Source organism: Staurois parvus, unplaced genomic scaffold (genome assembly GCF_062004578.1).
Source record: "Staurois parvus isolate SC_StPar_1 unplaced genomic scaffold, SC_StPar_1.0 ptg002978l, whole genome shotgun sequence".
Taxonomy (NCBI): Eukaryota; Metazoa; Chordata; class Amphibia; order Anura; family Ranidae; genus Staurois; species Staurois parvus.
In genome coordinates this window covers 135,719-161,659 of record NW_028320774.1, presented here as the reverse complement: position 1 = coordinate 161,659, position 25,941 = coordinate 135,719, and the positions used below count along the sequence as shown (strand labels likewise).

At 49.9% G+C, this 25,941-nt stretch overlaps 1 protein-coding gene across 10 annotated transcripts in view; it reads left to right on the top strand.

Annotated features, from left to right (window-relative positions):
* Window positions 1-25,941, top strand: part of LOC149428763 (echinoderm microtubule-associated protein-like 1) — a 182,217-nt gene that overhangs the window by 84,816 nt on the left and 71,460 nt on the right. For 3 of the 10 annotated variants that reach the window (XM_089667022.1, XM_089667021.1, XM_089667019.1), the window contains exons 2-6: window positions 7,891-8,073; window positions 13,104-13,148; window positions 17,413-17,545; window positions 19,966-20,016; window positions 22,461-22,595. In XM_089667022.1, the coding sequence (XP_089523148.1) occupies window positions 7,891-8,073; window positions 13,104-13,148; window positions 17,413-17,545; window positions 19,966-20,016; window positions 22,461-22,595 (547 nt within the window). The remainder of the gene's footprint in view (window positions 1-7,890; window positions 8,074-13,103; window positions 13,149-17,412; window positions 17,546-19,965; window positions 20,017-22,460; window positions 22,596-25,941) is intronic. The other 7 variants (XM_089667023.1, XM_089667020.1, XM_089667026.1 and 4 more) reach the window with 4 other exon arrangements.

The window sequence follows — 25,941 nt, the reverse complement described above, 5'->3', positions numbered from 1 at the left end:
CACTTACCATTTGTAAAGAATTATTCTTGGTGAATAAGTTTGAAAATGGAGCTTTTTCCCCTTTCTCCTGCGGATCAAAGAAAGTCTGCAGATAGAACCTTTCACGTTTCCTTTCTCCTGCCGTTCCCTGAGAACTTAAAGCTTAACTCCGGAGAGAAATAAAGATAGACTTTCCTTTTAAACTGTTACACTCTCTTCCAGCTACTATTATGATGGAGATCAGAAATTGGCGTTCTGTAGACGCCTTGTCTCTGGCGGGGCTCCCACTCCCAGCAGTGACATCGGCTGAACAGTACCATTGCATACATAAGTCTTGTATTTTTATTTCAACATTTTTCTGGTTACAAAGTCGAATCTAAAGCTGATTCAGTATTAGGATTTTCCATCATAAAATCGGAGTCCTCAGGGTTAGTGTGTGGTCATCCAGTGAGGAGGCGGCCAGCAGGAATGAACCGCATGACATCATCAGCTCCATGGACGCCGCACACAATTCCCCCTTCACCAGAAGCTGGATGTTACTTCCTCTGCTATACAGAAAGGTCGCATATTTCACTTTTTGTGTCTGTCGACTTTCCACTCTCCGTGATGTCACGGAAATCGAAGCCAAATTCCTCCTGACCTATAGATAGTACAGAGTGTTCCGGATGATGCGGCTCAGTGAGTGAGAAGCTTCATTCTCTGCCTGGGAAGACTCCTAGTTGGGGACGTGAGGGGGGCAGATTCCCCAACTGTGATTTATTGTCTGTGATGTTCGGCTGGGAAAAGTCTGATGCTGGTGAGTTTAGAGGCAATACATAGAAAGTGCAGCAACTAAAATCAAATCAAGGAGAACCAGTCGGGGTATACGGTATACATTTACTGCCACAAAGTGTCCTGAGTCCTATGGGTTGAGTGACAGCAGACTGATGAGCTCATCTCTCGGTCATTCTGCTCTCTCCTGCTATCAGTATGACCCTCGTCAGAACATGAATTGATTGGCTCATTGTGCTGTTTCCACACTCCAGCTCTGAAGTTGAGACTTGGTCATGATGGCCAATACTGTTCTCCGAGCCCATTAGCTGGGCACCAGTGCAGTCGCATGGGTGTTGGGAGAAAGGCTTTGTAAATTCTGACCAGAATGGCACTGTGATCAGTGTGAGTGACTCGAATGAACTACCGATGGATGCGTCCCCAACGTAACTTGTAGAGTCCTCGGGGGAGGGAGGAGAACATTTGCTAAGCTGGCATTCATGGAGCGTCTCTCTTGTAGCTCAGGACATCCCTGGTTCATGTTATTTTCTCTTCTAATCTGGGTACAGGGCAGCACATTGCAGGATGAAGTTTTCTCTTGTAATGTCTATAATACCTTCTTGGAAAACGATAGATTCTACTATTATACACGGCGTGCAGCTAACTAATAATTGGGTGTTAGAGAAGTGTGAGGAGCGAGGAGTGTGGAAGAGCGAGGAGGAGTATAAACCTCCTGACGTTCCTGAGAGGAAAGCAAGAAGTGTGAGGGGCGAGGAGCGTGGAGGAGCAAAGTGTGTGAACCTCCTGACGTTCCTGAGAGGGGAGCAAGGAGTGTGAACCTCCTGACATTCCTGAGAGGAGAGCGAGAAGTGTGAGGGGTGAGGAGCGTGGAAGAGCGAAGAGTGTGAACCTCCTGACGTTCCTGAGAGGAGAACGAGGCATGGAGGAGCGAGGACTGTGAACCTCCTGATGTTCTTGAGAGGAGAGCGAGGCGTGTGGAGGAGCGAGGAGTGTGAACCTCCTGATGTTCTTGGGAGGAGAGCGAGGGGTGTGGAGGAGTGTGAACCTCCTGAAGTTCCTGTGTCAGGGAGCGAGGAGTCAGACACACAAGGAGGTGCAATTAAAGGTAGGTTTATTAATATAAAAATAAGACAAGAGTCTATGCAAGTCCAACAGTGGAAATTGTAGCCAAAGCCGGGGTCAAGAGCCAGGAAGAATCGTCGCCAGAGTGGGGATCAGGAGCCAGGAAGGATGGTCGCCAGAGCCGGGGTCAGAAGCCAGGAGGAGTCTTAGCCAAAGCCGAGTCGGTATCCAGGAAAGCAATGAGTAGCTAAACAGGAGCTTGCTGCTGTGCAACAGACAGGACACGAATGCAATGGACAGCCACAAACAGCAAACTTATATGTGATAAGCCGCCACCTCCTGGGGAGGAGCCGCAAAGGGCTGAAAGCATAAAGGATCCCACAATGCTTTGCAGACACCTAAGATGGATGCCAGCACATGGAGCAGCACAAGGTCTGAGGAAAGGTAGGACCCTGACAGTACCTCCTCCTCAAGGGCCCCTTCCCCTCCGCGGCTCAACATAAGGCTTCTGTGGAAAGTGGGCCTGAAAAGCGCGGAGGAGGGCAGGAGCATGAACATTTGCGGAAGGAACCCAGGAACGCTGCTCGGGACCATAACTACGCCAATGGACCAGGAACTGCACCCGACCGCGGACCAACCAAGAGTCCAGGATGCGGCTCACCTCATACTCCTCATGACCGTCGACCCGGTTAGGACAAGGCTGAGAGGCAGTAAAGCGATTACAGACCAGAGGCTTCAACAGGGATACGTGGATGACATTTGAGATACGCATCCCAGGAGGAAGAACAAGGGCATAGGCAACCGGGTTCACCCTGCGGAGGATGCGGAAAGGACCAACAAAACGGGGAGCCAGTTTCGCTGCGGGCACCCGAAGATTGAGGTTACGAGTGGACAACCACACTCGATCTCCGACCTGGTATAAAGGAGCGGGCAACCGTCTACGATCAGCTTGGAGCTTCTGGCGCTGGGCTGAGTCCTTCAAGGACCTCTGGATCTGCCCCACGAGGAACGCAGGGCAGCAAGATGGTTATCCACAGCCGGAATGTCCTGTGGCGAGAACAACTCAGGCAATACAGCGGGTTTGAATCCATAGTTGGCCATGAAGGGAGACATCCCGGAGGAGGAGTTGACAGCCGAGTTCCTCGCAAACTCTGCCCATGGCGGCAGATCGACCCAATTGTCTTGATGGTCAGAGATATAGCAGCGAAGGAATCGTTCCAGGGCCTGGTTGGAACGCTCTGCGGCCCCATTGGACTGTGGGTGGTAGGCAGAGCTTGATACCCAACTGGGAGCAGAAGGCGCGCCAGAACCTGGACACAAACTGGCTCCCACGGTCCGAGAAAATCACCTTAGGCAACCCATGCAAGCGAAAGATCTCCCTGGCGAAAACCGTAGCCAGTTCTTGGGCAGTCGGCAATTTCTTGAACGGAACACAATGGCACGTCTTGGAGAAACGATCAATGATTATAAGAATGACCGTATGGCCTCGAGACGCAGGGAGGTCTACAATAAAATCCATGCCCAGGTGTGACCAGGGACGCTCCCCATTGGGAATGGGTTGCAGAAGGTCCAATGGAAGATGCTGAAGAGATTTATTCTGGGCACAGACAGAACATGCCGCTACATATGAGGCGATGTCGGAACGGAGAGATGGCCACCAGAATAAACAAGAAACGACCCAGGACAACTGGTTCCTCCCTGGATGACCGGCGGTCTTGGAATTATGGTAGGTACGCAGCAGGTGGATGCGCAATCCCTCAGGTACGAAACATCTACCAGCTGGTCTCCCAGAGGGAGCATCAGTTTGAGCCACCAAAATCTGCTCCCCAAGGGGAGAAGTCAGGCTGGTACGAATGGCAGCCAGGATCTGATCCAGAGGTATGACCGAGGTCGGGTCAGAGTCCTCCCTGGACAGCTCAGAGTATTGCCGCGACAAGGCATCAGCCCTGACATTCTTGGAGCCAGGCAAATGACATTCCTCTGACGTTCTCCTCCTGACTTTCCTGAGAGGAGAGTGAGGCGTGTGGAGAGTGAACCTCGTGGTGTTTCTGAGAGGAGAGCAAGGCGTGTGGAGGAGTGTGAACCTCCTGATGTTCTTGAGAGAAGAGCGAGGCGTGTGAACCTCCTGACGTTCCTGAGAGGAGAGCGAGGGGTGTGGAGGAGCGAGGAGTGTGAACCTCCTGATGTTCCTGAGAGGAGAGCGAGGGGTGTGGAGGAGTGTGAACCTCCTGACGTTCCTGAGAGGAGAGCAAGGCATGTGGAGGAGTGAGGAGTGTGAACCTCCTGACGTTCCTGAGAGGAGAGCGAGGGGTGTGTGCAGTCCTCATTTATAAATGCCTCAAGGCTGAGGAAGATGAGGATCTAGTTAAACATTTGTCAGGTTCTGATATGCGCAGTGAACCTTGGAACGCCACTTCCCAATAGCTGACTTCTGACCCCGGATAGGTCGCTGAACTTTGTTTAATCGCTGCAGTGGCTCAGCATGGAGGTTACAAAAACTGGACAAAATGATGGAAATTTGGGAAATTCAAAGTGAGACTGTGATGAAAATCAATAAAATTTATAATCAAAGGCAGATTCAGAGATGAAATAACAGCCCTGTACGCAGATCTCTGTTGGGGGAAATACAAATTATTTTATAGTTTTTAAGACTCGTGGATTATACATTTTACATGTCACTGTTCTGTGGAAACTGACATATTTCAGTTGTGGGGGAGGGGATCTGCCTGCTGTAATCACATAATGGGGGAGGGATTGTCCATTCTCCTCCTCAGGGTTAGGGTTGATTATGGATAGTCCATTCTCCTCCTCAGGGTTAGGGTTGATTACGGATAGTCCATTCTCCTTCTCCTCAGGGTTAGGGTTGAATATTGATCTCCATTCTTCTCCTCCTCAGGGTTAGGGTTGTATATTGACCATCCATTCTTCTCCTCCTCAGGGTTAGGGTTGTATATTGATCTCCATTCTTCTCCTCCTCAGGGTTAGGGTTGTATATTTATCTCCATTCTCCTCCCCCTCAGGGTTAGGGTTGTATATTGATCTCCATTCTTCTCCTCCTCAGGGTTAGGGTTGTATATTGATCTCCATTCTTCTCCCCCTCAGGGTTAGGGTTGTATATTGATCTCCATTCTTCTCCCCCTCAGGGTTAGGGTTGAATATTGACCGTCCATTCTTCTCCTCAGGGTTAGGGTTGTATATTGATCTCCATTCTTCTTCTCCTCAGGGTTAGGGTTGTATATTGACCGTCCATTCTTCTCCTCGGGGTTAGGGTTGTATATTGATCTCCATTCTTCTTCTCCTCAGGGTTAGGGTTGTATATTGACCGTCCATTCTTCTCCTCAGGGTTAGGGTTATATATTGATCGTCCATTCTTCTCCTCCTCATGGTTAGGGTTGTAAATTGATCTCCATTCTTCTCCTCCTCAGGGTTAGGGTTGTATATTGATCTCCATTCTTCTCCTCCTCTGGGTTAGCATTGTATATTGATCTCCATTCTTCTCCCCCTCAGGGTTAGGGTTGTATATTGATCTCCATTCTTCTCCTCCTCAGGGTTAGGGTTGTATATTGATCTCCATTCTTCTCCTCCTCAGGGTTAGGGTTGTATATTGACTGTCCATTTTTCTCCCCCTCAGGGTCAAGGGTTATATATTGACCGTCCATTCTTCTCCTCCTCAGAGTTAGGGTTGTATATTGACCGTCCATTCTTCTCCTCCTCAGGGTTAGGGTTGTATATTGATCTCCATTCTTCTCCTCCTCAGGGTTAGGGTTGTATATTGATCTCCATTCTTCTCCTCCTCAGGGTTAGGGTTGTATATTGACCGTCCATTTTTCTCCCCCTCAGGGTTAGGGTTGTATATTGATCTCCATTCTTCTCCTCCTCAGGGTTAGGGTTGTATATTGATCTCCATTCTTCTCCTCCTCAGGGTTAGGGTTGTATATTGATCTCCATTCTTCTCCTCCTCAGGATTAGGGTTGTATATTGATCTCCATTCTTCTCCTCCTCAGGATTAGGGTTGTATATTGATCTCCATTCTTCTCCCTGTCAGGGTTAGGGTTGTATATTGATCTCCATTCTTCTCCTCCTCAGGGTTAGGGTTGTATATTGATCTCCATTCTTCTCCTCCTCAGGGTTAGGGTTGTATATTGATCTCCATTCTTCTCCTCAGGGTTAGGGTTGTATATTGATCTCCATTCTTCTCCTCCTCAGGGTTAGGGTTGTTTATCGATCTCCATTCTTCTCCCTGTCAGGGTTAGGGTAGGTTGATTGTCCATTCTTCTCCTCCTCATCAAACTTTAGAATTCCTATCCCAAATTTAGAACCAATAAATTTGGTATAAGCACTTGGGGTGAATGGATCACACACACACACACACAGGTTGGTGGGCCCCCGAGACCAAACAAGTGTTAGAACCTTCCTAAAGAAGGCGGCGGCGGGGGGAGACTACAGAAAGTGCTTTGTGGAGTTCAGCTTTAAAACCAGAGATTGCCAAGCAAGTAGCATTTTAAAGGAGGTCAGCCGGTATTAAGTCCTGGCTGGTTTCCTTTAAGTCCTTGGTGGCCTCCATGGAGAATGTTAGGTGTATTCATAACATTTACAGAGGTCTGGGGATGACCTCATACAGATTGTCACCTGGTTGGAATTCATTCAACTCTCTGAACAAACACCTGAAACTATTGTAATTGGTTTTATTAGTTTATCATCTCGGCATACCGGTCTGATTTAATGTGTTTATCATAATTTATGTTTATTAATCGTATCGCCTGCCACACCTCGTTTCTGGGCACCACATCACACTGACAGTCCTCCCAATTGTTGTTTCTGGTTTTATATGTGTCAGGTCAGTGTAGATCAGGGGTGCTGAACCCGTGGCCCACTGAGCCCTCTGATGTGGCTTGTGACCTCAAACCAGGGAAGCGTGTGCGCATGCTCTTGGATGGAGGGTCAGCAACCCCATATTGCTGACCCACCATCCCAGAGCATCAGAGTGCACGTAGCCGGTGTTGGCAGCGGAGGAAACAGACGTGATTGAACATCACATACATGGCACTGTGCAATGGGCATATGAGCCACTATAAAAGGGTTAACAACTGTTAGGCTGTTTTCACACTGATCCACAGGTGCTGCGCGGTCCTCCTGTGGCTTTCCTCCTGGTTAGCGGTACTGAACCATAGACTTCTCTTGTATCCTGGGGGTTTGGGGCACTTTCTGAAAGCCCACCAAACTCCTGAATGCAGGAAAATGCACCACGCCCACAAGATGTAATTAGAAGTCTATGGCCAGAGCATCTAATCGCAGCAAAGACGCAGGTTCACTGCTCTGCCCCCGCGGTGTGGGTATACCACAACGTAAGACCCATAGGTCGTTGTGGTCCACGACTATCTACCAAATTACCTAAGTGGTCCTTGCAATTCAGAAGATCGAGCACCTCTGGTGTAGATCATCTTATCCATACTTCCGGGTTTTTTAAAAGAAAGAGTTGTTTCTGTTTGTAACATGTAATGATCCGTGTAGATGGGGGGGCAGCCATTGGCGATCACATGTCGTGCGTCCTGCTATGATGCAGAGCTGCACAATGTCATTGCTGGTCTCCTCCTGCGATCTGGCTGGAAATCTCTGACTTCTGTACTTTCTAAGTCACTAAGATGTCAAACTTTCAGAAAATCATGATGAAGTCACAACTCCATATTTTTTGTGTCGGATTAGTGACTCAAAGTCCATTGGAACAGAATGACAGCCAGGCGCTTAGTATTTTCAGAAGGAGAGGTTGGTAGATCTTCTAGTATAGAGTCTTGCCAGGCTCCATATACAAGTTACACCGTCTTTTTCCAGACACTCTCATAAACTATACATGTTCTTCTGACTCCGAGCCATTAAATATTCTGCTGAATCATTTGTGTGCATGACCTTGTGGAAATGGTGAAAAGCCAGCCGGTCACCAGAAAGTGTCGTGCCTGGCATCTGTAGGCCAGGACATCATATTGGTTTTTGGTGGAGCTGGAGAAGATCCATTGACAGCAGAGCATGCTAGCATTGTCTGTCTCTGTACATTGTCCTGAATGTTCTCTGCTTATGTTTCAGATGACAGCGCCTCGGCCTCCAGCAGCATGGAGGTGACTGACCGCATTGCGTCACTGGAGCAGCGTGTGCAGATCCAGGAGGATGAGATCCAGCTGTTGAAGTCTGCCTTGGCTGATGTAGTGAGGAGGCTGAATGCATCAGAGGAGCAGCAGGCACTTCAGAACAGGAAGGGACCCACCAAAGGTGCGTTAGAGTGTCCTTGTCAATGTTCATCCATTGTGGTCACCAGATGTAGCCCAGACCTGCCCTGTGAGGTTGGCAATAACATTTTACATTACGGGATCTTTAATCATTGCTATTGGGTTATATGCAGCTACGCCGGTGATTGGACGCTGGCAAAACCGAGAAGGCTGCTGGGACATCCCATTATATTAAAGGAGAAGCCAAAGCTCTATTAGCTGTCCTTCTCCTATGGATCACAGGAGTGCAGTTCCTTCTGCTGTGACCCATTTCCAGGTGACAGCGGGCTGATTTCTGTGGGCTCCGATTTCTGCTCACAGTGGCAGTGAGAGCTCAGCAATCCGTGGTCATGTGATCGCTGAGTTCTCACTCTTCGAGCCGGCGGGGGACAGATGCAGCATCCACCTAGGTACCGGTAAATATCATTTGGGGAAAACAAACCCAAACTTCTGTTTTAAAGAAATTGGGCTGGCCTGTGATATGTCCGACGTGCATTCAATCCTGCTGAAGGTACTTCCTTTGGCATGTACTGCAACACATGGAGTTATCTGCAGAGTGCTTTACAGGCCCAGAGCCGTAGAGTGCAAATGGCAGAGTGCTGTCCTTGAAGACCCCTGTGGGGGTATGCCCATCGTTGAGGGCAATGCCAGAATGGGATATTTCCCTTGTTGATCCTGCCTGTAAGGATGCTTTCACTCTCCAATTCCCCCTTCTGGTGAAATTCACACTTCTGGTGGTTGTGTCTGGGATCCGACAGTGCCGGGTTTCTTTCCTTATTAAAATCGTCACCGTTTCCTGTATTGGGGCTCCTGTGCAACCTCCCACTTGTGGTACCTAGTACTTCTATGTGACCCAGATGTTTACAATTGTACTTTTAATTTTGCCCTTGAGCCACACACATTACCTGTGGAGGAGGTTGTAGATGAGGATGACCTCTCTGCTTCTGAGGAATCGGATCAGGATTACATGCATGTAGCCGAGATTTTACAGATTCGATAGCTACCCTGTTGACTCTGTATGCTCCAAGTGTTAAAGCTGCTTGATTCTGTCAACCCAAGGTTTCCAGCATGAGGTGAGGTCTTAGTAGGTAACTTTCCCAGTCCATATGCAGGTAGGGGACTTGCCTCCATATGGGGACTTGCCTCACCTGGAGAAGATTGTTTACTCCTCCAAATGCTTCATCAGCATTATCCTATTGAAGAAAGTTTCCACTGTTCTTTGGTGGGCCCTTTAATGTCTGATCTAAACATATGGCCTGAAATCCTAGTTCCAACCTATTGTTATCCTCAGCCACTTAGACCTTTTACTCATTGCCATGATCTACAGTGTGAACTGCAGGCACCCGTTTTCCGATATCCCGGAGGATTCTGCTCTCTGTTTATGTGCCCAGGATCTTTTGGCCTAAATGCTGATCAGCTTGGGCTTCCATCTAAGAATTGCCTTGAGTTGCTACTCTTCTGAAGGTGTAAGACTATTGAGTATCTGCTGGATAATTACATCATGTAGATTAGAGGTAAAAGTACTCTTCTCCTCCAGAAAACATAGGCCTTCAAGCCAACCAAATCTGATTCCAAGGCTTCTCCTCAGTGGTGGGGTGACCCCACTTCTCACAGATGGTGGAACTCTTTCAGCCTTCCAGTCCCAGCAAGTGTCATATGCCTAGAGTGTCATTCCAGGGGCTACAAACTGGAGTTTAGCAATCTGCCTCTTCTCTGCTTCATGTTTTGAAACTTTCCCTTTCCCATTAGAGGGGGTATACTTTCAAGCTGTTGTCCTGCAGGTCATGTCTCAAGGGGTCATCATCTCTATACCGACAGGAGAATGATTTCAAGGCTTCCTCTGAAATCTATTTACAGTTCCTAAACCAAACTGAGGAATCTGTATCTGAAGACTCTCAACTTGTTCCTATGGGTTTAAAAGTTCCACTTGGAATCTGCTTTGTCAGTCCTTGTCTCCCACCTTTTTGGGTGATTTTCTGGCCTCAATAGACAATCAGAATGCTTGCTCATGCATTCCCACATTCCCATCTTTCTGCTTCCCCAATGCCATCAGTGGTTTGCTGTGGGCAGTCACCATTACCTGTTTGTCACCGTTGCTCAACTCCCCCGCTGGTCTTTTATTATCGACCCCTGGGTTGTAACCAAGGAGCTTTCCCTGGTCTTGGCTCTGCTCCATGCTCAGAAGATTCATGTTGACAGCTACGTGGATGATTTCCTGTTTAAAGGACCAGTCCTTCCTGTCATCGTTGGCCAAAATTCAATGGACTCTGCAGAGTTTCAGCTCACAGATTAGAGTACCTGGGACTGATCTTAGATACAGCCATGTCGAGAATCCTCCAGAGGACTGAGATGGACAGTTCTGGTAATTCTCACCACTCCCCAATGGCCACGGAGATCATTGTCTTTGGACATACTCGGGCTCCTGGCAGACTCTCTGTGGGCTCTTCCGTATTGTCTGTATCTAGCATTCATCCTGCATCTTGGTCACTGGCTTTAATGGCATGCCTGTTGAGGCCACAGTTACGAGAGAAGGGATTTTGGATTTGATCATTCCTACACTTTTTAAGGTAAGGAAAATCATCTTTTTGCAGAGTCTACCATCACACCTGGAAGGTCTGGTTTTTTTTTTTTTGTGTGAGTGGATGAACTTCCTAGAAAGTACTCCGTGGGACATATTCTGTCCTTTCTCCAGTCTGGTCTGGATCAGTATAGGGCTTTGAGTACCAAATCTCGGCCTTGGCTGTACTGTTTCAGAAACACTTGGTCTCTCACTCCCTAGTTAAGGGCTTGTTTAGGGTGTCACACGTTTCTCCTGTGTCTCCCTGAGGCCTTCTTCTGGGTCTTCAGAAGTCATTTTTTGTACAATTTAGGGATATTCATTTGTTGGGCCTCACTTGCAAGGTGGCATTTCTTGTTCATATCACCTGTGTGGAGGGTCTTGACGTAAAAGGTCCAAGGGCACTGGATTTGTAGCCCATTAATACATTTTTTCTGTACTTGCAGCATGTTTATAGGGATAAAACCATGGGAAATGTGGAAATAATCCAGAATAGTACTTATTATAGATATCATTCATTTTCATTATAATAATCATAATATTTGACTGAATTTTTATTTTTCTTAGATGTACACATTCAGGCAAACCTTGCTATAGTCTTAGCGTGTTCACAAAAACACGTTATTTCCCTTCCCATGGCTATAGATAAGGTGGCAGCTTTATAGGAGAAGACCATTGTGGTGGTTAAAGAGCTCTTGTTACGTTCTTTATTGTGGTCGGTTTAATAGGGGGAGGGGACACTAATGACTAAGTAGTATATTATTAAAGACGTTTCTGGGAGTGTTCGGGCCCCGATAGAAGCAGCTTTTATCAGCACTTCTTCTGTCTCACGTCATTGCAGTGCGTGTGAAGTTTTATTGGGCTTCCAGGAGATTACGAGATGACGTATCGCTCCCCGCCACAGAGGGGACGTATCGCTCCCCACCACAAAGGGGACACATTGCTCCCCGCCACAAAGGGGACCCATCGCTCCCCGCCACAGAGGGACACATTGCTCCCCGCCACGAGGGAACGCATCGCTCCCCGCCACGAGGGAACGCATCGCTCCCCGCCACAGAGGGGACACATCGCTCCCCGCCACGGAGGGGACACATCGCTCCCCGCCACGGAGGGGACGCATCGCTGCCCGCCACAAAGGGGACGTATCGCTCCCGCCACAGAGGGACACATCGCTGCCCGCCACAAAGGGGACGCATCGCTCCCCGCCACAGAGGAAACGCATCGCTCCCCGCCACAGAGGGGACGCATCGCTCCCCGCCACAGAGGGGACGCATCGCTCCCCGCCACAGAGGGGACGCATCGTTGCCCGCCACAGAGGGGGACGCATCGCTCCCCGCCACAGAGGGGGACGCATCGCTCCCCGCCACAGAGGGGACGCATCGCTCCCCGCCACAGAGGGGACGCATCGCTCCCCGCCACAGAGGAAACGCATCGCTCCCCGCCACAAAGGGGACCCATCGCTCCCCGCCACAGAGGGGACGCATCGTTGCCCGCCACAGAGGGGACGCATCGCTCCCCGCCACAAAGGGGACCCATCGCTCCCCGCCACAGAGGGACGCATCGCTCCCCGCCACAGAGGGGACGCATCGCTCCCCGCCACAGAGGGGACGCATCGCTCCCCGCCACAGAGGGGACGCATCGTTGCCCGCCACAGAGGGGACGCATTGTTGCCCGCCACAGAGGGGACGCATCGTTGCCCGCCACAGAGGGGACGCATCGCTCCCCGCCACAAAGGGGACCCATCGCTCCCCGCCACAGAGGGGACGCATCGTTGCCCGCCACAGAGGGGACGCATCGCTCCCCGCCACAGAGGGGACGCATCGCTGCCCGCCACGGAGGGGATATAGCTACACAAGAAATGTGTGCTTGCCTATCTGTGCTCCTTCACCCCCCCCCCCCAGTAATGTGTACTTACCTATCTGTGCCCTGTCACCCTCCCTACCCCAGCAATGTGTACTTACCTATCTGCTCCCTCACCACCTCCCTGCTTTGTCTAAGCCATCGCTCTAGTGTTGTAACAGGTATGGGGGGAGCATGTGACCTTCTCATGTGACAGTGCTGGAGCCCGAGTGGCCAGTTATCAAGCTGGAACATTGTGCCTGGGGGGGGAGGGGGTAACGTTACCTGTCCAGGTAAGCTCCAACGTTTGCCCAGGATAGACTCTTTCAGCAGGAGGGGTGGGAGCTGTAGGGAGTGGGTGTGGATGAGGTGAGTACCTTACTGTGGGGGGTAAGTGGCTTTGATGGGTTGGTACACCTGCTGGGAGTGGAATTGGGTGGGGGGGGGGGAGTTCGGGTAATTTTTGTTTCCTTTGTCCCCATTGTCACCTTATGTCCTGGAACAGGAAGTGATGGCCGTCTTTTCCATGGAGACACGGGCAGCGTCAGGTCATTTCTTATATATTCAGTTACCCTTCTTTTCTTTTCTTCTTTTTACCTGAAATGCTGATTGTAACCCCAATCTTCCCGACATGTGAGGTGTTCTGTATACAGCGTCCTCTGCTGGGAAAGAGAAACAAAAAGGTAACTCCTCTTCATCCCCCGCCCCGGGATAGACTCTTCCTCCCCCCCCCCCCCGGGATAGACTCTTCCTCCTCCCCCCCCCCCCCCCCCCCCGGGATAGACTCTTCCTCCCCCCCCCCCCCCCCCCCCCGGGATGGACTCTTCCTGTGTGGTGCACAACTAACAGAATGGCTCACATACTGCATGGGATTCCTCATCGCTGTTTTTGGGTTTTATATTAAACTTTTTTGTGGATACGTCTTCATACTCTTTGGACCGGTCTTGCCGCTTGTTTGTCTACAAAAATCACTTTTGTTCTTTTGTTTGTTGCTTTTTGCGCTTACATAATAAAGGGGCTGCTACTTCTTAAAGCCAAAATACAGCTTCTTTTTTTAATGTCAAGCATTTCTGGAAATTAAAAAAAAATGCCTTTGCTGCAGTACTCCCCGTATCTCCATGGCCGTCCTCCGCAGACTCCCCGTATCTCCATGGCCGTCCTCCGCAGACTCCCCGTATCTCCATGGCCGTCCTCCGCAGACTCCCCGTATCTCCATGGCCGTCCTCCGCAGACTCCCCGTATCTCCATGGCCGTCGTCCGCAGACTCCCCGTATCTCCATGGCCGTCCTCCGCAGACTCCCCGTATCTCCATGGCCGTCCTCCGCAGACTCCCCGTATCTCCATGGCCGTCCTCCGCAGGCTCCCCGTATCTCCATGGCCGTCCTCCGCAGACTCCCCGTATCTCCATGGCCGTCCTCCGCAGACTCCCCGTATCTCCATGGCCGTCCTCCGCAGACTCCCCGTATCTCCATGGCCGTCCTCCGCAGACTCCCCGTATCTCCATGGCCGTCCTCCGCAGACTCCCCGTATCTCCATGGCCGTCCTCCGCAGACTCCCCGTATCTCCATGGCCGTCCTCCGCAGACTCCCCGTATCTCCATGGCCGTCCTCCGCAGACTCCCCGTATCTCCATGGCCGTCGTCCGCAGACTCCCCGTATCTCCATGGCCGTCGTCCGCAGACTCCCCGTATCTCCATGGCCGTCCTCCGCAGACTCCCCGTATCTCCATGGCCGTCCTCCGCAGACTCCCCGTATCTCCATGGCCGTCCTCCGCAGACTCCCCGTATCTCCATGGCCGTCGTCCGCAGACTCCCCGTATCTCCATGGCCGTCGTCCGCAGACTCCCCGTATCTCCATGGCTGTCCTCCGCAGACTCACTGTACCCCCGGTGGTGTCCCCCACAGACTCGCTGTTCCCCGCAGACTCACTGTACCCCCGGTGGTGTCCCCCACAGACTCGCTGTTCCCCGCAGACTCGCTGTACCCCCGGCGTCCCCCCCCCCCCCCTGCAGAATCACTGTACCCCCGGCGCTGTCCCCCAGCAGACTCACTGTACCCCCGGCGTTGTCCCCACCAGACTCTCTGTTCCCCGCAAACTCACTGTACCCCCGGCGCTGTCCCCCGCAGGCTCACTGTACCCCCGGCGCTGTCCCCCCACAGGCTCACTGTACCCCCGGCGCTGTCCCCCCACAGGCTCACTGTACCCCCGGCGCTGTCCCCCAGCAGACTCACTGTACCCCCGGCGTTGTCCCCACCAGACTCTCTGTTCCCCGCAAACTCACTGTACCCCCGGCGCTGTCCCCCGCAGGCTCACTGTACCCCCGGCGCTGTCCCCCCACAGGCTCACTGTACCCCCGGCGCTGTCCCCCCACAGGCTCACTGTACCCCCGGCGCTGTCCCCCCACAGGCTCACTGTACCCCCGGCGCTGTCCCCCGCAGGCTCACTGTACCCCCGGCGCTGTCCCCCGCAGGCTCACTGTACCCCCGGCGCTGTCCCCCGCAGGCTCACTGTACCCCCGGCGCTGTCCCCCGCAGGCTCACTGTACCCCCGGCGCTGTCCCCCGCAGGCTCACTGTACCCCCGGCGCTGTCCCCCGCAGGCTCACTGTACCCCCGGCGCTGTCCCCCGCAGGCTCACTGTACCCCCGGCGCTGTCCCCCGCAGGCTCACTGTACCCCCGGCGCTGTCCCCCGCAGGCTCACTGTACCCCCGGCGTTGTCCCCCGCAGACTCGCTGTCCTCCGCAGACTCACTGTACCCCCGGCGCTGTCCCCCGCAGACTCTCTGTACCCCCGGCGCTGTCCCCCGCAGACTCACTGTACCCCCGGCGCTGTCCCCCGCAGACTCTCTGTACCCCCGGCGCTGTCCCCCGCAGACTCTCTGTACCCCCGGCGCTGTCCCCCGCAGACTCTCTGTACCCCCGGCGCTGTCCCCCACAGACTCACTGTACCCCCGGCGCTGCCCCCCACAGACTCACTGTACCCCCGGCGCTGTCCCCCGCAGACTCTCTGTACCCCCGGCGCTGTCCCCCGCAGACTCTCTGTACCCCCGGCGCTGTCCCCCGCAGACTCTCTGTACCCCCGGCGCTGTCCCCCGCAGACTCTCTGTACCCCCGGCGCTGTCCCCCGCAGACTCTTTGTACCCCCGGCGCTGTCCCCCGCAGACTCTCTGTACCCCCGGCGCTGTCCCCCGCAGACTCTCTGTACCCCCGGCGCTGTCCCCCGCAGACTCTCTGTACCCCCGGCGCTGTCCCCCGCAGACTCTCTGTACCCCCGGCGCTGTCCCCCGCAGACTCTCTGTACCCCCGGCGCTGTCCCCCGCAGACTCTCTGTACCCCCGGCGCTGTCCCCCGCAGACTCTCTGTACCCCCGGCGCTGTCCCCCGCAGACTCTCTGTACCCCCGGCGCTGTCCCCCGCAGACTCTCTGTACCCCCGGCGCTGTCCCCCGCAGACTCTCTGTACCCCCGGCGCTGTCCCCCGCAGACTCTCTGTACCCCCGGCGCTGTCCCCCGCAGACTCTCTGTACCCCCGGCGCTGTCCCCCGCAGACTCTCTGTACCCCCGGCGCTGTCCCCCGCAGACTCACTGTACCCCCGGCGTCGTCATTCATCCGTTTTCCGATGAGCCCACAGGGGAGTGCTGAGTAATGGCCGCACATCATCACACGGTGCTGTTCAGATTCAGAAAACTTTATTAATCCCAACAGGGAAATTATAATTACACTCAGAACAAAGATAAAAATAAAAATCACAATAACAAACAAAGAATACAAAGTCACAAACAAAACCAATATAAAGTTACTAGTAAAAGCAAATTAGTATATAGAATAACCAGGAATTGAAAATAAATAAATATGAATGTAAAAACTAAATTGTTAAAGTGGCTGTAAATCTCCAGACATGAAATCTGAACAAAGCACATCCCTCTATGTGTGTCCTTGTCTCAGTCCAGAGCACTGAGTGTCTTTTCTGTCTGCTGCCTCCTTCCTCTATTACCATGAGTCACTTCTGACAAGTTTTTCTGACACCAAGAGAAAAATGGTGACAGCGGAGGAGCTCCAGCACACAGCCTGTGATTGATAGCCTCAGCTCTATTCCTGAAGGGTTTTGTGTCCCTTCCCTCCAATCAGTGCTCACTGAGCTCTTCAGAGTGTAATGTCAGCTTTTCGCCTCCTGTTTTTCTCAAAGCTCAGACAAGCTGTATAAATTCTGCACTTTGAACAGATGTGGACAGATAGGACTGCAGATAAACAGGTACAACTGGTGTAGGAGGATTTGTTTCCTCTCTGTGTATCACTTGAGGCCAGTCTCTGCACTGGGGATATGGAGGGTTTTCAGCCACTTCAAATACTGTACAGTGAAATCCTATGAAATCGCTGCACAGAATAGAGAGAATGAAACAAGTGGCAGAAAAAGTCCGGAAACAAAAGTGGAAATCTGAAGTATTAATGTGTCTGTAAGAATTCTTTACTGTAACAGAACATTGACATATGACCTGAAACTCCGGATCACGGGCCCTACTACCCTGCTGCATTTGGGACCCGCCCACCTCTGACATCACCGGATGGAAGATCCCCTGTATGTAGAGATGACCATATATGTGGAGTGGGATGTACTGCGGGGGGGGGGGGGGGGGGGGGGCGCAGGAGGAGAATTTGAGATAGAATTGGGCTTTAATGAGTATATGGTCCCTAAAATGGTCTCCCCACCCAAAACCGATATTTGCCTTGTGCAGAGTCATTGAGGACATCATGGAGGAGATGCTGGTTGTCTCCGGCTCACCGATCCAGAAGAGTCACCAGATCCGCATACCGGCCAGGAATCAGTCATTGGATTGGAGGCTTCATAAATCCTTTTCTTTTTATTTGTAATATGTGATGCCGACTGATAGCGTGCTTGTCACTGCATCCACACGGCAGATGGAGCAGCTGATGTATTTGTCTGATTTTACAGCTCGGCCCTTGGTCCAGGCACTGCCATTGAGGACAGCCGTAAACAGCGAGACCATCTTACCAAAGAAACCTACCGGCTCTCTCCCATCTCCATCGGGGACCAGGAAAGACATTGTTCCGCTAGTATCCAAAAGGTAAGTGGGTGAGGCTGGAGGTCCTGGTCCATGGCCCCCTCAATGTTGGTCATCAGCTTCCTGTGCAGGCCGAGATGATTAAAGAACGACTTCATCCAACGCATTGCATTTCTGTGCTTGGCACTGTAATGGCGAGCCTGCTATGTAAGGGCGCGTTCACACTAGTGGGGGTGGGGTTTAGAACCACGCAGTTGAGCCACGTTATTACCACTCCTTGACTGCTCTTTTAGCCGGAAAGGCAAGGGCCAGGGGTGTGCATGCCTATCTGTCAAATGAATGGGCCTGTCCTACAACCACACACAGTGCATGCACTTCTGTTGCAGTAGTGCAGCATTTAGGGGGCCAATGAGGTGGCAACACATCACCTCCTCACCGTTGTCAATGTGACAAATCTTGCCACTAGTGTAAGTGAGCCCGTAAGTTCTGCTGGTGATCTCTTTCTGTCAGTCCTGTGCTGTTTGCTTAGTCAGCTCTTCTGACTTCCTCATGGGCGGGAGTAGTGGGTGGAGGAGTCCAGTTTTGTCTATTACTGTCTAAATGGTTGTTTCACTGAAATTACTGAAATTTTATTTTTATATACTGTATATTTTTTTAGCTGTGTTTCTGTTCACTTGTCTGCAGATTGGTCATTGTGCTGTAGATCTATAATGGTGATCTCTGCTGTGTGAATGTTGGGATAGCTCTGTGTGTCCTCCTGTCTGCAGATTGGTCATTGTCCTGTAGATCTACTAATGGCGATCTCTGCTGTGTGAATGTTGGGGTAGCTATGTGTTTCCTCCTGTCTGCATATTGGTCATTGTGCTGTAGATCTATAATGGTGATCTCTGCTGTGTGAATGTTGGGATAGCTCTGTGTGTCCTCCTGTCTGCAGATTGGTCATTGTGCTGTAGATCTATAATGGTGATCTTTGCTGTGTGAATGTTGGGGTAGCTATGTGTTTCCTCCTGTCTGCAGATTGGTCATTGTGCTGTAGATCTATAATGGTGATCTCTGCTGTATGAATGTTGGGATAGCTCTGTGTGTCCTCCTGTCTGCAGATTGGTCATTGTCCTGTAGATCTACTAATGGCGATCTCTGCTGTGTGAATGTTGGGGGTAGCTATGTGTTTCCTCCTGTCTGCAGATTGGTCATTGTGCTGTAGATCTATAATGGTGATCTCTGCTGTGTGAATGTTGGGATAGCTCTGTGTGTCCTCCTGTCTGCAGATTGGTCATTGTGCTGTAGATCTATAATGGTGATTTCTGCTGTGTGAATGTTGGGATAGTTCTGTGTTTCCTCCTTTCTGCAGTTTGTTCATTGAGCTGTAGATCTATAATGGCGATCTCTGTTGTGTGATTGTTGGGATAGCTCTGTGTGTTCTCCTGTCTGCAGATTGGTCATTGTGCTGTAGATCTGCTGTGTGAATGTTGGGGTAGCTCTGTGTGTTCTCCTGTTTGCTGATTGGTCATTGTGCTGTAGATCTATAATAGAGATCTCTGCTGTGCGAATGTTGGGATAGCTCTGTGTTTCCTCCTGGCTGCTGATTGGTCATTGTGCTGTAACTCTATAATGGTGATCTCTGTTGTGTGAATGTTGGGATAGCTCTGTGTGTCCTCCTGTCTGCTGATTGGTCATTGTGCTGTAGATCTGTAATAGAGATCTCTGCTGTGCGAATGTTGGGATAGCTCTGTGTTTCCTCCTGTCTGCTGATTGGTCATTGTGCTGTAACTCTATAATGGTGATCTCTGTTGTGTGAATGTTGGGATAGCTCTGTGTGTCCTCCTGTCTGCTGATTGGTCATTGTGCTGTAGATCTGTAATAGAGATCTCTGCTGTGCGAATGTTGGGATAGCTCTGTGTTTCCTCCTGTCTGCTGATTGGTCATTGTGCTGTAACTCTATAATGGTGATCTCTGTTGTGTGAATGTTGGGATAGCTCTGTGTGTCCTCCTGTCTGCTGATTGGTCATTGTGCTGTAGATCTGTAATAGAGATCTCTGCTGTGCGAATGTTGGGATAGCTCTGTGTTTCCTCCTGTCTGCTGATTGGTCATTGTGCTGTAACTCTATAATGGTGATCTCTGTTGTGTGAATGTTGGGATAGCTCTGTGTGTCCTCCTGTCTGCTGATTGGTCATTGTGCTGTAGATCTATAATAGCGATCTCTGCTGTGTGAATGTTGGAATAACTCTGTGTGTCCTCCTGTCTGCTGATTGGTCCTTGTGCTGTGGATCTATAGTGCCGATCTCTGCTGTGTGAATGTTGAGGTGCTCTGTGTGTCCTCCTGTCTGCTGATTGGTCCTTGTGCTGTGGATCTATAGTGTCAATCTCTGCTGTGTGAATTTTGGGGTAGCTCTGTGTGTCCTCCTGTCTCGTCTCGTTGTCTGCTGACCTGTCTTTGCTCTCATTTACACTTTGCTTCTTTCCTGCATCATTCTGGCTCTAGCAAGTCTGTGCGTCTCATGAATACATGTAAAATAACTAAAGCCACATCCAGGTAAATGCTTTTCACTTCTTTCCTTTCCATGACTGTTCCAATATTCGGGATTATATTTCGTGATCTTACAATGATCTCTACATACATGATCTCTACATACATGATCTCTACATACTTCCTCTAAAAATGTAGATTTTCAATCATTTGCAAACAATGAAGTTATAGAAATGTATACAGTGGTTGTAGCCTAACTATGTTTACACGCAGAAGGGACTCCATGATGGATCTCGGCAGGTTACATCAATGATGACAGATATGGTGACTCAGATCGAATACGTTCTGGGGTCGCCAAACACAAGAGCAGAGGGCTGGTTACAATCCTCCTGACCACTCATTACATTCCCACCTATCCCCACAGAGCTGACATAAAGAGTACCTGTCCTGGAAACACAAAGTACTCGTCCCTGGAATTGTCTGTGGTCTCTCTGAAGCTGATCTTTTCTCCATTAATGACCCACCATGCCTTATTCTATGCTGTGTAGAGGTGGCCATCTTGGTAGAGGCAAGGCTGATCTTTCTCATGTCAAATCCTCCAGCAAGGAGAACTGTGAGCAGCACAGTAATGACTTCATCAAATCTCTCTCTAAATTTCCTGAGACTAGCAGTGAGAGGTAGTAGTGCCTTAGATGATCTCACACTGCAGATGTACTGCTCTACAAGTGTCCAGGCACCCTTACCTCCATCCATCCATGTCTCCATCCATCCATCCATGTCTCTATCTATCTATCTATCTATCTATCTATCTATCTATCTATCATCTATCTATTATCTATCTATCTATCTATCATCTATCTATTATCTATCTATCTATTATCTATTATCTATCTATTATCTATCTATTATCTATTATCTATCTATTATCTATTATCTATCTATTATCTATCTATTATCTATCTATCTATTATCTATCTATCTATTATCTATCTATCTATCTATCTATTATCTATTATCTATCTATCTATAATCTATCTATCTATCTATTATCTATCTATCTATTATCTATCTATCTATTATCTATCTATCTATCTATTATCTATTATCTATCTATCTATTATCTATCTATTATCTATTATCTATCTATCTATTATCTATCTATCTATCTATCTATCTATTATCTATTATCTATCTATTATCTATCTATCTATTATCTATCTATCTATTATCTATCTATCTATCTATCTATCTATCTATCTATCTATCTATTATCTATCTATCTATCTATCTATCTATCTATCTATCTATCTATCTATCTATCTATTATCTATCTATCTATTATCTATTATCTATCTATCTATTATCTATCTATCTATCTATCTATCTATCTATCTATCTATCTATTATCTATCTATCTATCTATCTATCTATCTATCTATCTATCTATTATCTATTATCTATCTATCTATCTATCTATCTATCTATCTATCTATCTATCTATCTATCTATCTATCTATCTATCTATCTATCTATCGCAGCTAAATGAGAGGGGCCGGGAAGGTGTGTGCCCTCTGGACATTCCTCAACCATGCTTGGTTCTGATTCTTCATCCAGAATGAGCCCCGTGTCTGCTCTGTCAGTGAGGTGGAGAGAGATGACTCGGCATGCCGGTGGAGGGAAACGCCTGGATTCTCTCATTCCATGCATGCCAGTGGTCATAGTGGGAACCAATCTCAGAATATTGCCGGTCACAGCTACAACCATGGTCTGTCCCATTTCCACAAACCTTCCTTTTCCCAGCTGCAAAGAGGCTGCAGGAGATCAGCAGAACAAAGGATAAATAGATGAAATAGATAAATAGATGAAATCGAGTAATGGCTGCACTGGGGGGGTGGGGGAGGGGAGGGGGGGATTAAAAGTCTTTCTGTGTTCTCTGCCGTGTAAAATGCAGTTTGTTTTATTGTGTGTATGTGAGTGCGTGTGTGTATGTGAGTGCGTGTGTGTATATATGTGTGTGTGTGTGTGTGTGCGTGTGTATATGTGTGTGTGTGTATATATGAGTGCGTGTGTGTATATATGAGTGCGTGTATGTGAGTGCGTGTGTATATGTGTGTGTGTGTGTATATATGAGTATGTGTGTGTGTGTGTGTGTATATGTGCGTATGTATATATGAGTGCGTGTATGTGAGTGCGTGTGTGTGTATATATGTGTGTGTGTGTGTGTGTGTGTGTGCGTGTGTATATATGTGTGTATGTATATATGAGTGCGTGTATGTGAGTGTGTGTGTGTGTATATATGTGTGTGTGTGTGTGCGTGTGTATATATGTGTGTATGTATATATGAGTGCGTGTATGTGAGTGTGTGTGTGTGTATATATGAGTGCGTGTATGTATATATGAGTGCGTGTGTATGTGTGTATATATGTGTATATATGTGTGTATGTATGTCTGTGTGTGTGTATATATATATATTCCTGCTTTGATTCAGTCTATTTGTTGCCTTCTTCCAGTAATGTTAAGAGAACCAACTCTACTGAACGCGTTTCACCTGGAGGCCGACGAGAAAGCGCTGGTGATATGAAAAGTAGCCGGAATCGAGCCGGATCTACCAGCAGCTCCTCCAGCAGCAAGAAAAACAGTGAAAGGTAGGCGGCTGGGTTCTTAGGAGGTAGGTTCATAGGAGGTAGGTTCATAGGAGGTAGGTTCATGGGAGGTAGGTTCTTGGGAGGTAGGTTCTTGGGAGGTAGGTTCGTGGGAGGTAGGTTCATGGGAGGTAGGCTCTTGGGAGGTAGGCTCTTGGGAGGTAGGCTCTTGGGAGGTAGGCTCTTGGGAGGTAGGCTCTTGGGAGGTAGGCTCTTGGGAGGTAGGCTCTTGGGAGGTAGGCTCTTGGGAGGTAGGTTCATGGGAGGTAGGCTCTTGGGAGGTAGGCTCTTGGGAGGTAGGCTCTTGGGAGGTAGGCTCTTGGGAGGTAGGCTCTTGGGAGGTAGGCTCTTGGGAGGTAGGCTCTTGGGAGGTAGGCTCTTGGGAGGTAGGTTCATGGGAGGTAGGTTCTTGGGAGGTAGGTTCTTGGGAGGTAGGCTCTTGGGAGGTAGGCTCATGGGAGGTAGGCTCTTGGGAGGTAGGTTCATGGGAGGTAGGCTCTTGGGAGGTAGGCTCATGGGAGGTAGGTTCATGGGAGGTTAGGTTCTCAGAGATTAAGTTCAGGAATTTTCTGACAGATCTGCTTCTCCATCCAGGTGATTTTTTCTTGAGTTTGGCTTGAGCTTCCTTCCGCTGGCTCAGTGAAGCTGAGCGGCTTCTGTCATTCTGTAACCTCTGTTTGGATGGAAAGACAGCAATGTTTAAAGCCGAAGTATAGCTAAAATAAACCAGAAACATCAGCACAAGGGACTTGACCTTCAGCTAGTATGATGTGTCCCTTGTGCTGATTCTTCCTGTTTCAGTAGCAGCCTTCCTCTGTCCTTCTCCTACCCCTTTCCATTGGTGGTATTACAGCTAAGGAGCTGTCAGGAGTTCTCATCAAGACTATGCCCGCCCCTTTCCTGAGAGATCCACCACTCATAGAGGCCGTTATACACCTTCTATGAATGACACAGGATCTCTGAATGGGGAATGGGTGGGTGATTGATGGCTCTACTCATCCATTCAGAGATCCTGTGTCATTCATCGAAGCTGTATAACGGCTTCTATGAGTGGTGGATCTCTCAGGAAAGGGCGGGCATAGTCTTGATGAGAACTCCTGACATTACTACCTGAAGATTGCAGGATTGGGGGGGGGGGGGGGGGGGGGGACAGAGGAAGATTTCTACTGAAACCAGAAGAATCAGCACAAGGGACACATCATACTAACCGAATGTTCTGTTCCTTGTGCAGATTATGACACAAGGCTTGGCATGGGCACAAGTCTCAGCTGAGTGTCAGAAAGATGGTACATCCACCACGGTGTCAGGCGTCACATCCGGTGTCTTTTGGGTAAAATTCTTATAAAATGTGCTGGATGTCGGTAATGAAGCTGTAAGTATATATGAATTATAATTATATATACTGTGTCAGCTGAGAACAGATTCTGTAGACCTGGACCCAATCACGGAAATCTCATAGAAGCTCCCACATTTGCAGGGTAATTCTGGTGTTTTACATTTCCATCATTCAATAAAATAATCCTTGGTGATCCTGCCATAAATGTCCTTGTTCATGTACTTCCTGTTATAGGGTGACAACAGTCTCTCCATTGTGCTCCTGTGTTGTCACCCTGCCACATGCCTCCCTGGTGGAGACTAGAAGCAGTTGTGATGACACACATTGCACAGACTTGGTCCGCTGTTGTCACCATTGAGAAGCGATGAAGGGCAATTTCCTGCAGTCAGCACATGTGCATGGAGTCAGGCGGTGGCTGGAGGAGGTGACTGAACTTCTCCTGTAGATGTGCCGTTCATTCTACACAGAGCTGTGATCCGGGTGGGGATCTGCGCCAATGACGGCGAGCTCCTCGGATCCGAGTTCTATGGACTGCCTGCGGAGCCGCCATGCAGAAGTCGAGATGCTGCATTCTTGTAGATCCTGTTTGTGAATTCCGTTCACTGCCGGCCGGAGCGAGAATTTTATTTTTAGTCTGGAATTCTGATGTTTCCGGCTCCAGAATTTCCCCCGAGATTGTTTACTGTGATTGTCGAATCTCTTCCTTGTCTGGGGTGTCATGTAACCAGGAAGTCGGCTCTCGGCGGGATGAATATACCGGGCAATGCGAAGGGAGGACATGAGGTCACATGCGTGTTCAGTCGGACATACATGGAACAAAATCCAACTGGTTCAGCAGGGAGCGGCTGAATTTCCATCCGTGTATGGGCAGGCTGGTTGTATTTGCGTGTTTGCATGTTCCGCTGCGCTTACATGCGTTACAATGAAACATTTAAACTACATCTGGTGGGAGTACCTTACCAATCCCATGGGGCCCCACATAAAGGGAGCTTCTAACCTCTCGCCACTCCATCCATTGTACATGAGGACCCCAAGGGGCCCCACATAAAGGGAGCTTCTAACCTCTCGCCACTCCATCCATTGTACATGAGGTCCCCAAGGGGCCCCACATACAGGGAGCTTCTAACCTCTCGCCACTCCATCCACTGTACATGAGGACCCCAAGGGGCCCCACATAAAGGGAGCTTCTAACCTCTCGCCACTCCATCCATTGTATATGAGGACCCCAAGGGGCCCCACATAAAGGGAGCTTCTAACCTCTCGCCACTCCATCCATTGTACATGACAACCCCAAGGGGCCCAACATAAAGGGAGCTTCTAACCTCTCGCCACTCCATCCACTGTACATGAGGACCCCAAGGGGCCCCACATAAAGGGAGCTTCTAACCTCTCGCCACTCCATCCACTGTACATGAGGACCCCAAGGGGCCCCACATACAGGGAGCTTCTAACCCTCGCCACTCCATCCACTGTACATGAGGACCCCAAGGGGCCCCACATAAAGGGAGCTTCTAACCTCTCGCCACTCCATCCATTGTACATGAGGACCCCAAGGGGCCCCACATAAAGGGAGCTTCTAACCTCTCGCCACTCCATCCATTGTATATGAGGACCCCAAGGGGCCCCACATAAAGGGAGCTTCTAACCTCTCGCCACTCCATCCATTGTACATGAGGACCCCAAGGGGCCCCACATAAAGGGAGCTTCTAACCTCTCGCCACTCCATCCATTGTACATGACAACCCCAAGGGGCCCAACATAAAGGGAGCTTCTAACCTCTCGCCACTCCATCCACTGTACATGAGGACCCCAAGGGGCCCCACATAAAGGGAGCTTCTAACCTCTCGCCACTCCATCCACTGTACATGAGGACCCCAAGGGGCCCCACATACAGGGAGCTTCTAACCCTCGCCACTCCATCCACTGTACATGACAACCCCAAGAGGCCCCACATAAAGGGAGCTTCTAACCTCTCACCACTACATCCATTGTACATGAGAAACTCGAAGGGCC